General features: G+C 36.9%; 1 protein-coding gene across 14 annotated transcripts in view; it reads right to left on the minus strand.

Moving 5' to 3' along the window:
• The window catches only part of TCF4 (transcription factor 4), a 348,268-nt gene that overhangs the window by 222,053 nt on the left and 113,506 nt on the right, over positions 1-12,709 (minus strand). For all 14 annotated transcript variants that reach the window (XM_023589219.3, XM_058277770.2, XM_004459850.5 and 11 more), the window contains 2 exons: positions 4,132-4,193; positions 1,185-1,281 (listed from right to left, as the gene is read on the minus strand). In XM_023589219.3, coding sequence (XP_023444987.1) covers positions 1,185-1,281; positions 4,132-4,193 — 159 coding nt within the window. The remainder of the gene's footprint in view (positions 1-1,184; positions 1,282-4,131; positions 4,194-12,709) is intronic.

Raw genomic sequence — 12,709 nt, forward strand, 5'->3', positions numbered from 1 at the left:
ACCTTAATGAAACACAACTTCTTGGTTCTCAAACTTAGAATGACACTTAAAGGAATAAAACTATGTTGTTACCCATTAAAAATAAATTGATAGTATCTCCCTGCTTTGACTATTTTATATTAAATACCTGAAATTCCTTTCGATGGATTTCATGGTGATTTTTTTTAAAGTGGCTGCGATCCAAAGACTATCTACACCTTAAATAACTGGTATAGCTTCCAAGACTTAGAAATCAGGACATTCTTTAGAAGCATTTGCAATTATGGTTTCGGAATGATATAATTATGCTGCATGTTTTCCTTGGAGTATGGTCCAACAGCTTGAGCCAAGAAATTTAACTTCATTTATTGACAGATTCGCAATAGAATTTGGCCAGGTTGAGAGATTTATTAATATTGTTAAAAACTCACATTTGTTAGAACAAAGATCATTTTTTCAATCAAAACTAAAGTAACCAGCTACTGGGACCTTTTAAGCCATTATGAATTATCTTTTCATTGCTCAAGTTACTGCTGTTAAACAAACATCCCTACAGAGTAGTCAAACGCAGGAAAATATGCTAAAAACGCCAGTATGCAGGGCAGGCTGGAAACTCAGAAAGTGTCAAACTACATGTAAAGTGCTTTCAGTGAAGCAGGTTGGTGTTTGCCTTTATTATTAGCACTAAAGTTCACACCTTGATAAATACACAACCAGATTCTACAGTTCAATTTGAATACAACTACTCTGATTTAAGCACAATAAGCCCATTAACACTATTTCCTTAACACCTATAATTAAAACTCACAGCTAATACTGGCTGTGTATCATCGCCAACTAAGAGGTCCAAAGTGTTATTTTTATATTAAGTATGGACCACTTTGACTTCTAGAATTTTAACTTAGGAAACTAGTTTTTGCAATGTTGAAATTGGGATGAGTGCTCTGTGCCTAAGGAAGATAAGTTTCCATGCAAATTCAGTATAATTGAATTATTTAACTCCACATAGTTATATACTATAATCTTCTATGCACTATTACCAAGCAAAGACTGTCAGTATTTTTCCGCAATTTAAAAATACTAGAGCGAACTGGCTAAAGATCCAAGTTCTTAAAAACAGAACCTGTGCCTGGGGTATGTATTTCTCCTTCCTGGGTAAAACATAAGAATTCAAAGTGTACATGTTAATTTAAAATGAATCTTACTTTGTATTCTGGAATTGACAAAAGGTGGAGAGAGATTGTCATGTGACCCAAGGTCCCTGCTGGTCATGTGATCATAGGGAGTCCCATCTCCATAGTTCTGTAAATGAAATACAGTGCATTTTAATTTTACATTTACAAATCAGCATGGAAACATACCCCCACCACTAAAACATCTCCCACTAAAAGAAACTGGAGTCCATCATTCCCATACTGGAACCTCACTCTAAGCAGCCTAAGTTTTCACATTTATAGTAGAAAAGACAGGGCTCTAGAGTCTGTGAACTTCAAATTTTCCTCAGTTATGCAAATGATAATGGTGGAACCAACTTCTTGAAGTTGTTGACATGATCAAATGAAGTAATGCAGGCAAAACACTGGACACATGTAAAACATTTTACAAATATTTAAAAATCATTTTCATAAGTCCTTGCTAAGAAAAAGTAGAATTGCGCTTTGTGGGAAAATTACTCTCTCTTCAACACCAAGGAAAATTGATTCAAACAATATTTGGTTTTATGATACTGAAATTTCAATGTTTTGTTATAGTTATTATTGTGGCTATAAGAGAATTAATTGGATCATTACATAAGTAATCAATATATAAGAACGTTAAGAATATTACAATGTAACCGTGAAAGAATATCAAAACTTTAGCATAAATTAGTATTTCTGGATTTGGACAAACTATGCCACAAAGGTAGTTTTAAAGGAGACATTAATTTTTGGCAGATATTTCTCATTATTATGATTACCTCATTCCATTACTGAAAATTAAAATTAAAACAATGTTTGCAAGTTGCCCAGTCACTTAATTTTAATGGAGAAATTTGATAACATACAGGAAGGGGTTAAAATCAGCTGTATTTCTAAAGTAGGTAAAGTGACCAAAAAAAAAAGAAAGAAAAGCATTCTGCTCAGCTGGTTGCACTGCCCATAAAATCTAAGTCAAATTTACTTAGAGGTGTCAGTTGGCATGTTAGGCAAATGGCAAAATCTGCCCACACAAAAAAAGATGGATATTCTATGAACAATGAAAATGCATGTTACCTCACTAAAGGATGATTGGAACCTTAGGCACAAACAATTCTGTTTTCTATTACTTGATCCCATTTATAAAAATTAACTTGAATGGCAGTGTAATCTAATTCTGCAATGTGTTGATTTATTTAAAATAAGCCACATTTTAAAAACCTATCATGTGTTTTATACTCTCAGCCATTCCATACCAAGCACTGCATAATAATAATTACTATTTGTTAAATGCCCATCTTTGAGACACTGTACTAAAAGCTGAATATACATTATCTAACTTAATCCTCAGCACGATGCTGCAAGGTAGATAATATCACCACTACAAATGAGGGAAGAGGGATTTAGCAAGGCTCTAAAGGGTACCAGTCTGCCACAAATAATCCAAGCCACAGAACCTCTCTCAATTTAGAAAATATAAATGACAATATAGTGATTCAAAATTGTTCACCAATATCTTCCTTGAAGAAAAGGCCTGGACAGATAATACAAAACCAAACTGAAAAGTCAGGATGATTCTAAATGGACGTCATTCACAGAAAGACAATTAAAACTACTTTGACTGTGGATCAGACCGGGAAATCATAAGAACTTAAGTCAAACTGAACGAACTACAGGATAGTGAGTTCTGTCATCTCCTGCGCTTGCTGTCAAGGGGAATGGATTTATTTCTGCAAGTGCAGAGTGTAACGTGAGGAGGAGGAAAGACTTCCTCAACCCATCCGTACAATGCATTAGAATGTCAGACTCGACAGCTGGTGCAAGGGCTCAACAAAGTTCCTGGGAAGCTTAGAGATCCTGCCGTCCACGGAAGAACTGAGTAAGGATCGCACTGCCAAAGGACAGGTGGAAATGTATAGCCAGGGCTGGCTGAAACGTTCTCATTTTGACAGCTTGAGTAACTTTCCTGCCTCTTATGCCAAAATAGAGACCTCCTCCTGACCCCCGCAAATTAATGTGAACACTTACAGTAAAATGTTACCCTTGCTGCAGAAGGCTTCATCTATATATAGATGCTGGTGGGTGGGGGTGGAGGTATATTTGCTTTACTTTGTGCACTGAGTCTATTTTCAATTTTGGCCATTATGTGTACATTATAAAAGCTGACATAGATTTTGGAGGTCCTAGAAGTTAAAAACGGATTATATATAAAATCATCTATTTTTAAGTTAGAAAGGACATAAAAGATCCTCGAGTTCTACTTCTTTAGTTTGTAAATCAGGGAAATGAGGACCAAAGAAGTGAAATGGCATGCCAAGGTCATATACATACTAAAACACACATGGCCTAGCCTCAGCCCACTCCTGTCCCCTATTACTCCATGTTCTTCCCATTACACCCAAACTAACAAACAATGCATAGAAGAAAATAGTAGAAAAAAGCAGAAGAAATCTGACACCAATTATATGAATGAACCCAACTGGTGACCAAAGGCTCTAATAGTGGACTAAACATATGTTTATGAAATTAATCAACTCAAAGATAACATTAGGTAACATTAGATCATATTTGTAGAATAGAATCTCATACACTATGTCTTTGCAATTATTCAGTAGTTTTTTCCCACCGATACATTACAGGGATAGTAGGATTTTTTTAAGTTGTCCCATCTACCACAAATAACTTTCTTATCATACTAGATCAATAACGGGCAAAGTTAAGGTCAAATATTTAATGAAAGGTTTTTTTCTTCTTCTGTTTAGCAGAAATGGAACAGGTGTCAACTTCAATAACAAGATCTAATAAGAGAACAGAAGAAAGATTCCAAAATAAGCTGGGCCACATTACATTCAATATGCATATATTTCTGGTGTGTATGTGTGTGTATGTGAATGTGTGTATGTGAAACTCACATTCAGTTTGCGAATTTACATATATGGGATGTCTGGCTGTGGGAAAAGAGATTAGATATACTTACCCTGGATGGACTTGGATGTCCTCCATTCCCCCAGGACCCTGAGCTACTTCTGTCTTCTACATCTAGGGACAAGAGAAAAGTTCTTTAGGCTTTCTTGCAATAATTCTTTCTTTTTGTATATGCACTTTTAAATTAATGTTTCAAATTAATCTCCTGTTGCCTTTAATTAAGAATCAGGCACCAGGCTACCACGATGGTAGTGGCTTCTGACCCATCCACTTAAATAAACTCATTTAAATTCACAGCATAAATGAACTGGACCCTCAGGAACCAGAGGTATGAACATAAAAATTACTTCCATCCTTCAGTGTTTCAGAGCCTTAAATTTTATAGGCATGAAACTGCAGTCAAAGTTTTACTAAATCTTTTGGACAAAATAAGCTCGAAAATACACTAACACAACCTTAAAATAAACAACAACAACAACAAAGAGTTAAATTAATGTAAGTATTGATACAAACACTGGTGACATCCTTGCCATATAATGTTCTTTGATATGTTTTGTCCTCTAGCTAAGGCTTATCACACCAGACAACATATAAGCAACAGAAAATAAAAGACAAAAAAGTATTCAGTTATCTATTTCCAATGGCACATTACAAAGATATTGGGATTTTTTAAAAAGCTGTACCATCTACAACATTTTCTCTATTTAACTAGCTATACCACCCGGCCTACAATTCTTAGTCTGGGTTTTAGGATCTAGGAATGAATGTTCTTATGAAATGACAAAGCAATATTTTATTTTGGTAAATGATGGTGAAAGGACCTGCAGGAACTCCCAGAAAGTTGGAATTCTTCTGAACTCAGTACCAGAGAAGTTCAAACCCTGACCAGATGACTCAAAGTTCAGTGTTTCAAGTGGCAAATACTCAGGATGGAGGGCATAAAAGCTAAGTTACCGTATTAATTGTTTAAAAGATAAAAGTGTTTTAAAGCTGAGTCACCCTATATTTATCAAAGGCTCTGAGCTTTGTGATGAAATCTCTTTTATAAGTATGAAAAGTTTCGCTGTTCTATTATTTTGATCACGGTTGATAACAGACGGCCATCATAAACTTCCTCTGATAGAACTAGAGGAGGAGGTGTGAAACTTTGGATCAGGAGACATAATCCCATTTATTGTGTTTCCTAACATTTCAGTGATACTGTTTATTCCCTTAATGCACTACTGTCATTCCTTTTATTACTGCTATTTTATTACCAGCAGAAGTAATCATCATAGTATAATTAATTGATTTATTTTTGGGTACAGTGGAGTACATGGTGTTTTAGAGTATCTTAGGAGATAGAATAGCAACAACAACTAAAAACAACTATTACCGCTAAACTTGAATTGTTTCTCTGTCTTCTTTTTAACAAATACCATTTTTGCTTCCTTTTAGTTACTGTTTCGGAAAACAATCCAACTGCAAAGAGATGTCCCCGTGGACAGTTAAAGTCAGTGCACTATAAACATTAGACATGTCAAGAAAGCCCTGGGGGAGTGCATCAAGCCTGGAGGGAAGGTACAATCCTTTCCCCAAATCTGCTGTTTTACAACCCAACATTCTAGCCTACACTGTGTATGCCGAACTGAAGTATACAACCCTCTGGGATACTCACACAAATGAGTTGTATAGTCTATATATTTCTCTTAATTCTTAACCAAAAAACAAATGTTTGAAGAATAAAAAAGAAAAGTGTATAAATAAAATCTCTCAACCACTACAAGTTTTCAGAAGTCTGGCACATCTTGAGTTCCTTTTCACCTGAAAGAGCCAGCTTGGATTAATTAGAGAAATTTCTTCTCATTATATTTAGCCAAATAGTAATGAAGGAACAGATCTGAATCTTGACATCTACCATATGATTTCATACTGTTTGGACCCATTTTATCGTTTCAGTTTTAAAAGAAGATATGAAACATGACAAGCAGGCAGAGACAAGCAGGAAAGGGTACTGTACTAACGCTATGCCAGGGATTCTCAGCTGGGGTTGATTTTATCACCACCACGATCACTCCTCCCAGGACACAGTTGGCAATGTCTAGAGACACTTTTGATTGTCCCAACTGAGCAGGGGTGAAGGTGTTTTTTCATGGGTAGAGGCCAAGGTTGGTGCTAAACATCCTACAATGCACAAGACAGTTTCCATTACAAGAATTGCCAGTCCCCAATGTCAAATGTGTCAAGGTTGAGATACACTGTGCTAGAGGAAAATTTTATTAAAGAGCAAAAAGGAAGAACCGACCTGGGAAAAAGATGTTCTAGAATTTGATTTCTATTTCAGTAAGAACTCTTACTAAATGCACAGTGTCTTAGGCATTTTTAACCCAGAATGGAGCTGGAGTGCTTCAAGAGACCTTCGTACACATCTTCTGTCCACAGAATAAAGGAAAAATGATGGTCAACTAAGCAGGCTGCTAATTAGCAGGCAGATAAAACACATGAAAACTTGAGTATTCCCAACTGGGCAATTTCAAAAGCGAGCAATCCACTAATTAAAAATGCTGGAAGTCTAGCTTTTTCAAACAGGTTAAATACTGGCTGGGTTCCTTCACAAATAGATTCCCAACCAATCAGATCTGACTGCTCTTTTCCCATCCTTTCCCATTTCCATCTTTTTCATTTCCTGACCTCACGCTGCTGCACTTGCCTTTCTGCTTCCTCCCTTTTATTGCTCTCTCTTTAACAGGCTTTTCCTTCCCTCAGCCTCCTGCTATACCTAGGATGAGGACAAATTGCAGCACTCTTAAAGCTAATAGGACAATCATATGAGTTCTAATTATATTTTATCTCTGATCAAATATCTATTGAACTGGTGCTCATTTATCCATAAAAGAACTGACACAGCTATAGCATGGACAAATGTAATTCATAATGTATTTAAATATGTTGCTTTTAAGTCATTTATTCCATCCTCCCTCCTACTGAGCTTCATTAGACCTGCCAGGTAGTTAGCAACCGTTTCCTCAATAGCTCTCCCACAGCATCTCAAAGCGTGCATGAAAAGCATATCTACACTATATCTGAGCCACCAAGTATGCTCAGTTCAAAATCAGCTTCCTAGGGCTACTGCAGACCTACTGAGTCTAGATCCCTGGGGGTGGGACCAAGAAAACTATTCTTAGCAAGGTGCCCAGGTAAGTTTTGTGTTGGAGAACCACCAGCCTACTCTACTGGAGAACTGTAAACACAAGACAAATGCATGCCCTACACCACCAACAGTTGCTCATCAAAATGCAGCTCAAAGCTTCTCTCTTTCCACTACCTTAAAATTCCGTCTGGTTTGCTGGTTTTAGAGCCTTCGGTCTGCCATTCCATCACACCTGCATCACAACGTTCTTCCCCAGACTCTCTTTCTGTGGCACCCCTGCACATGGCCTACATTCTGCCATTCCTTACTCCCTGCTGGTCTACCTGGACACTGCACACTCTTTTATACCTCCATGGCTTTGTACCTGCAGTTCCCTTTCTCAACAGTCCCTGATCTCTCTCTCATTCAAAAAAAAAAAAAAAACCAACAGCTTAAAATGTGTGTCAGAGACTGCACTAACTTAACTAAGAATTTTAAATGCACTAATATTTTATCTCGATTTTATATGAGAAAACTGAGGCTCAGATAGGAGAAATAACTTTTCCAAGGAGTCAGCAAATGGCAGGGTTAGGACACGAATGCAGGTCTTGTTGGGTGCTGGTGCCAGTGAGTGCTCTTCCCCACCACCATAAATGCCTCCTGCGGAGGACCTGCCCAGCTCAAACATCACCTCCTATTACTTTTCAGTGGGCAGTGAATTTATCTGCGAGCTTATACCCACTCCTGTTACAAGATTACAGAATTATATGAACACAAAACACTGAAAATAAATATTTGAAAGATTCAAGAGACTGGGAAATATTAGTAGAAGAATAAAGCCAAAAATATGATAAGCTTATCAAAATGCATGCTATAAAGGACAAAACCAGAAGAGTAGAATTGGCTAAATTATGTAAGATTTTTCTAATTTCTTATTTTACTTTAACTTACTAACTGGTGGATTGACAAAGTTGCTCTAGAAGGCAGTTTGATAATCCACAAACTTTTAATCTCTTTGAATGGCTCCACATAACTCCCCCACCTCCCCCAAAGTGCCTGACATTTCAGTACCAAAGCACGAACATTAAGTTTGGGCAGAACTAGGACCAAAGATTTAATTGTACAGGTGTAATTTTTATTTTCTCTGATTTCCCATCAACATTCACTAAATTTATGACTTACTTACTGAACTCTCCACTCCGTTTATGTAGATAGTACATCCGAAACTACCGGACAGGCTGGGAAAAAAAACAGCACTGGGAAAGAGGATAGAGACTTCGATTTTGGGCAGAGACTCTGCATTAACCAGCTCTGTAGCCTAAGCAAGGCACTGACCTCTCTCAACTCATTTTTGTCAAATGTAAAATAGACGGGTTTGATTTCCATCCTTGGGAATGAATAGGAGAGGCTACTCTATTTGGACAATGCTCCCTCAGAAAACTAACAATGATGGATAAAATACATTTTTAAAATCTTCTTTCAGATACTAATAAGCTGACGAGATAGTAAGGAATTATCAAACCAAAACCAAAGTGAAAGCTGACACCAGAGAAGAAGAAAAGACATGTTTGCTCTGAGGACATTTGTCAATTTAGAACTGTTGATGGCCCCTTGGGTCAAGAGAAACAGAACTGAAAACGCAGGACCCACCCAAAGTGGGGAATATAAGATGAGATAAGGCACTGCTCAGGGCTTTGCCTCGGCACTGAGCAGAACTGGGGGCAACCGTGTGTCCCTGTGAACATGGCCTGTGCACAGATTTGCAAACCAAAGTTTCATCATCTGGGTACTTTCCTGAAAGAAATCTTGAATTTATTTTGAATTGGTCTGAGATTGGCTGAGCCCCCCAGGCATCAGGTTCAAATAACTACAAATCCTCTCTGGAAGAAGGTACCTTACCCTAGGCCCTCTCTCTCCAAATACCACAAAATTATTTCCAGGACAGTGAGTGGCACACAATCAAAAATAACCAATCACACAAAAAAAGAAAATCCCAGGAGCAAGAAATAACAGAAATAAGCCTTAAAGTCTTCAGATATTAAAATTATCAGGCATAGATTATACAACTATGTTCACTATGCTTAAATAAATAAAAAGGCAGGATTGGAAAATATCTAAAAGGAACAGGAAACCAGAAAGTGTGATCTTGCAGACCTGAAAGGAAGCAAATACAATTTCTAGAAATGAAAGTTAAAATAATCAAAATTAAGGTGAAGGTTTGGGAAAATTGATGAAATTAAACGGTTCACAACTGTATTTCAGGACTGCTTTGGGACTACAGGTGGTTGGGGGTTGTTCTTTGGTTTTTTGTTTTGTTTTGTTTTTGTTTTTGTTTTGCTTATTTTCTTTTTGTTGGGAGGGAAGAGAGGCAGATATTGCAGAATAAGGAATTGTTTCCATACTGAACAGAAGGCCATATATGCATGTAAAGAAAAAGCACATAAAGATAAAGGAATATACTTGGCCTGTTAATAAAGCAGCAGACCAATATGAATGAATTGAAAAGTTCATAAAGACTCATGGGAGACAAACTTGGGGTCTTAAATACCAAAATATGATTTCAACTTTATCCAATTAGAAGTGGAAAGGCACTTGTAGTTTCTGAGTAAGAGCTGGACAAGATCAAATTAGCGCCTGAAAAAAAGCTGTTAACTCTGTGAAGGGGGAAGAAAGCTGGTATAGGAATGGTATAGGAATGATGGTGGCTGCACTCTGGTTGCAGCCATTTTAATACAAAGATGAATGCAAAATGAAACCAGGTTGACTGGGTCTCACCAAGTATGACTGTAAACATGCTTGAGATTTCAGAGACAAGGCTGAGAAGCCATTTAAAAATAGGAGACTGAGAAATTCCTTTATAGGTAAGGTTGGGATGGCAAATGAAGACTTAGAAGAAGCTTACTGGAATTGGTTACCAGTGTCACATGACAATTATATAAAAGGGGCAGAGTCAAGGGAGAATCAAAGAAGGCAACTCTTCTCATATAATTAAAAGGGGAAGAAGAATGAATGTTTGTACCTCAGGAAATCTGACCAAAGAATTGCCAGGAGACATCTGTTTCAAAGGTACAGAAAGGTCCAAGAGAAGGCACACAGAAGGTAACAAATTCTGGTGATTTGCGTAGGAGAGAATGAGGCCAGAACCCCAAATTTAGAGTTGGAAAGGGCCTTAGACACTGCCTAATGAAGCTGGGTAATTTTACAAATTAACAGTCAGAGCCAAGAGGTTAAATTACATGTTTAAGGACACATATTTCATTGTAGATAGAAAGATCTAGAACCCAGATCTCCTCATTCCTATTTTAGTGTTTTTGAAAGGAGAAAGGTTAATATAGTATTTAAGGCTCTCACTTGATAGCCAGACGACCTGTCCATATTCTGGTTTCAACACTCAGTAGCAGGGTACTTTGAACAAGTTTAAACTCTATGCCACGGTTCTCTCCTTTCTGAAAAGGGAGAAAAGTACTTCTAACCTTAAGGGGTTGTTGTTAATTAACACATGTTAAAGATTTAAAGGAGTACATGCTCCGAAGTAAATACACATTAACCCAGTAGCCAGTACTCTCATAAATGCCTAATTCCCCAACACCTTCAAATATCTAAGATAATCAAATTACGTAAATATGTAAAACTGTGATCTGTTCAAGAAAACCTGAATCTCATATTCTTATGGCCTCTGCTTCTGCTGAACAGGTCACAGCCTACTGAATACTCTCCTGCATTCTGGACATAGCCAATATGTTTAAACAAATTTCACCTTCTCCATACAGCTCCTCAGAGCAACCTACAACTTACTGAGAATCAGTAAGCATTAGATTAGTTATTTAATTTGCCTTTAGAAAATCCTCTTTACATCTCATTATTTTAACACATTTTTATGTCTGTTATAAATGATGTACTGTCAAAGATTAGGAATGCTGACTAGAGCCCCAAGCTAAGAGCCATAGACTAAATTTATGTAGGTTTAACCTAGATTTGGAATACATAAGCGTGAGAGTTACTGGACTGTGCTGGTTTGGGGTAGAGTTGTGCACCAGTCCTGTCCATACTTAGAGGTCCGATGATGCCAAGCATCCACAGCCTAGAGTTTTATGAAGTCAGAGAAACAACCAACGTGGTATTTTGCATATGTACAAGTTCACAAATTCCTGGTCTTATAGAAATATATGATTCCCTGATGAAAACTTCTAAATACTCAGAATAAGTTCAGAGATTGAGGCTGTAAGTTCTGCCTGGAACATCTTGAAGTCTACACTGTCTCAAATCCTTCTCCCTGCAACAGCAGACACTATTAAATATCCTCCACACCATTATGGAGACTCACAGACTGCGTACATCTGTGGCTCCTACTAATTTCCTAGTCCAGGAAGAACCCTTGGCTGAGCCCTCCACACAAACTGAGATGGCATATGCTCTCCATCAGTGCCAGATGAATTTAGAGTTCAAAATATTTCATCAGCAAAGAGCGTGCTAAGGATGTGCACATTTTCATTAGCACCCAATATAATAAGAGTTCTAAATAGAGTAATTTGAAGTCACATTTGGATCCTACTACAGACATAGGAAGAGTTGAAGAGCTTCCAATATTGAAGACAATGTCCACACAACCATGATCACATCTTTCTGTTTCTAGAAGAAACAAGATACGCTTCACAATGAATGACTTGAGCAGGGATGAGAAAACTACGGCACTCTTCAAATCCGACAGAGCAAAGGGTAAGGGCAGTGGTGATGTTTCCCATACAAAATCAGAGATACTTGAAATATAGAGAATGAGACCTAGGCTTTCCATTTGAGTAGATCTTTGCCATCAACACTGGTCGTCTCAGAAGTAGTGGATTTCTTTGTCAAAGAGATCAGAGAACTCAAAGGTCAAATATGAGACCTTATATTTATCATATCAAAATGTACAAGGAAAAGTAAAGTAGACTGTTGGGAAATTATAGTACAAAAAAAATTGTTCAAAAGAGAATTACTGCAATTAAGTGCAACATAATCTTTCATTAGTACATCTCTTAAACTGTTTAAAACAATATTAAGTTCAAAATAAATTATTTTTTAAAAATGAACACTAAATAATTTTAGATACTTAAAATGTGGTGTTAAGTCCATTTTGCAGTGCTTGAAAAAAAAACAGGAAAAGTATTTTCATATGCAGTAATGTGAGATTCAGATAATATGAAAATAACAAAATGAAATGCATAACTTATGTAATAAATCTGGCAGGGATGTTCCTTATTCTGAAACTCAAAAATTCTCTTGAAAAACTCCAGGTAAGTAGACTATTATGAAATTGAGACAAAAGTAATGTTAGAGCCTTTGTATAAATCCATATCATTTGGAAGTATCAATGATAATCTAACTTGCGTGATATTCTAATTTGAATAATCCAACTTGAACTACAGAGAGATGGATGTTATTTAGCAACCTTCAAATTCAAATTGTTGGAATTATCCAATCAGGGTCTTCACCTTGAAGAGCAGTTATTTCTTTCTGGATCCCATCTTTCTGAGCAAGAGCC

This window comes from Dasypus novemcinctus, chromosome 16 (assembly GCF_030445035.2).
Source record: "Dasypus novemcinctus isolate mDasNov1 chromosome 16, mDasNov1.1.hap2, whole genome shotgun sequence".
NCBI classification, from domain to species: domain Eukaryota; kingdom Metazoa; phylum Chordata; class Mammalia; order Cingulata; family Dasypodidae; genus Dasypus; species Dasypus novemcinctus.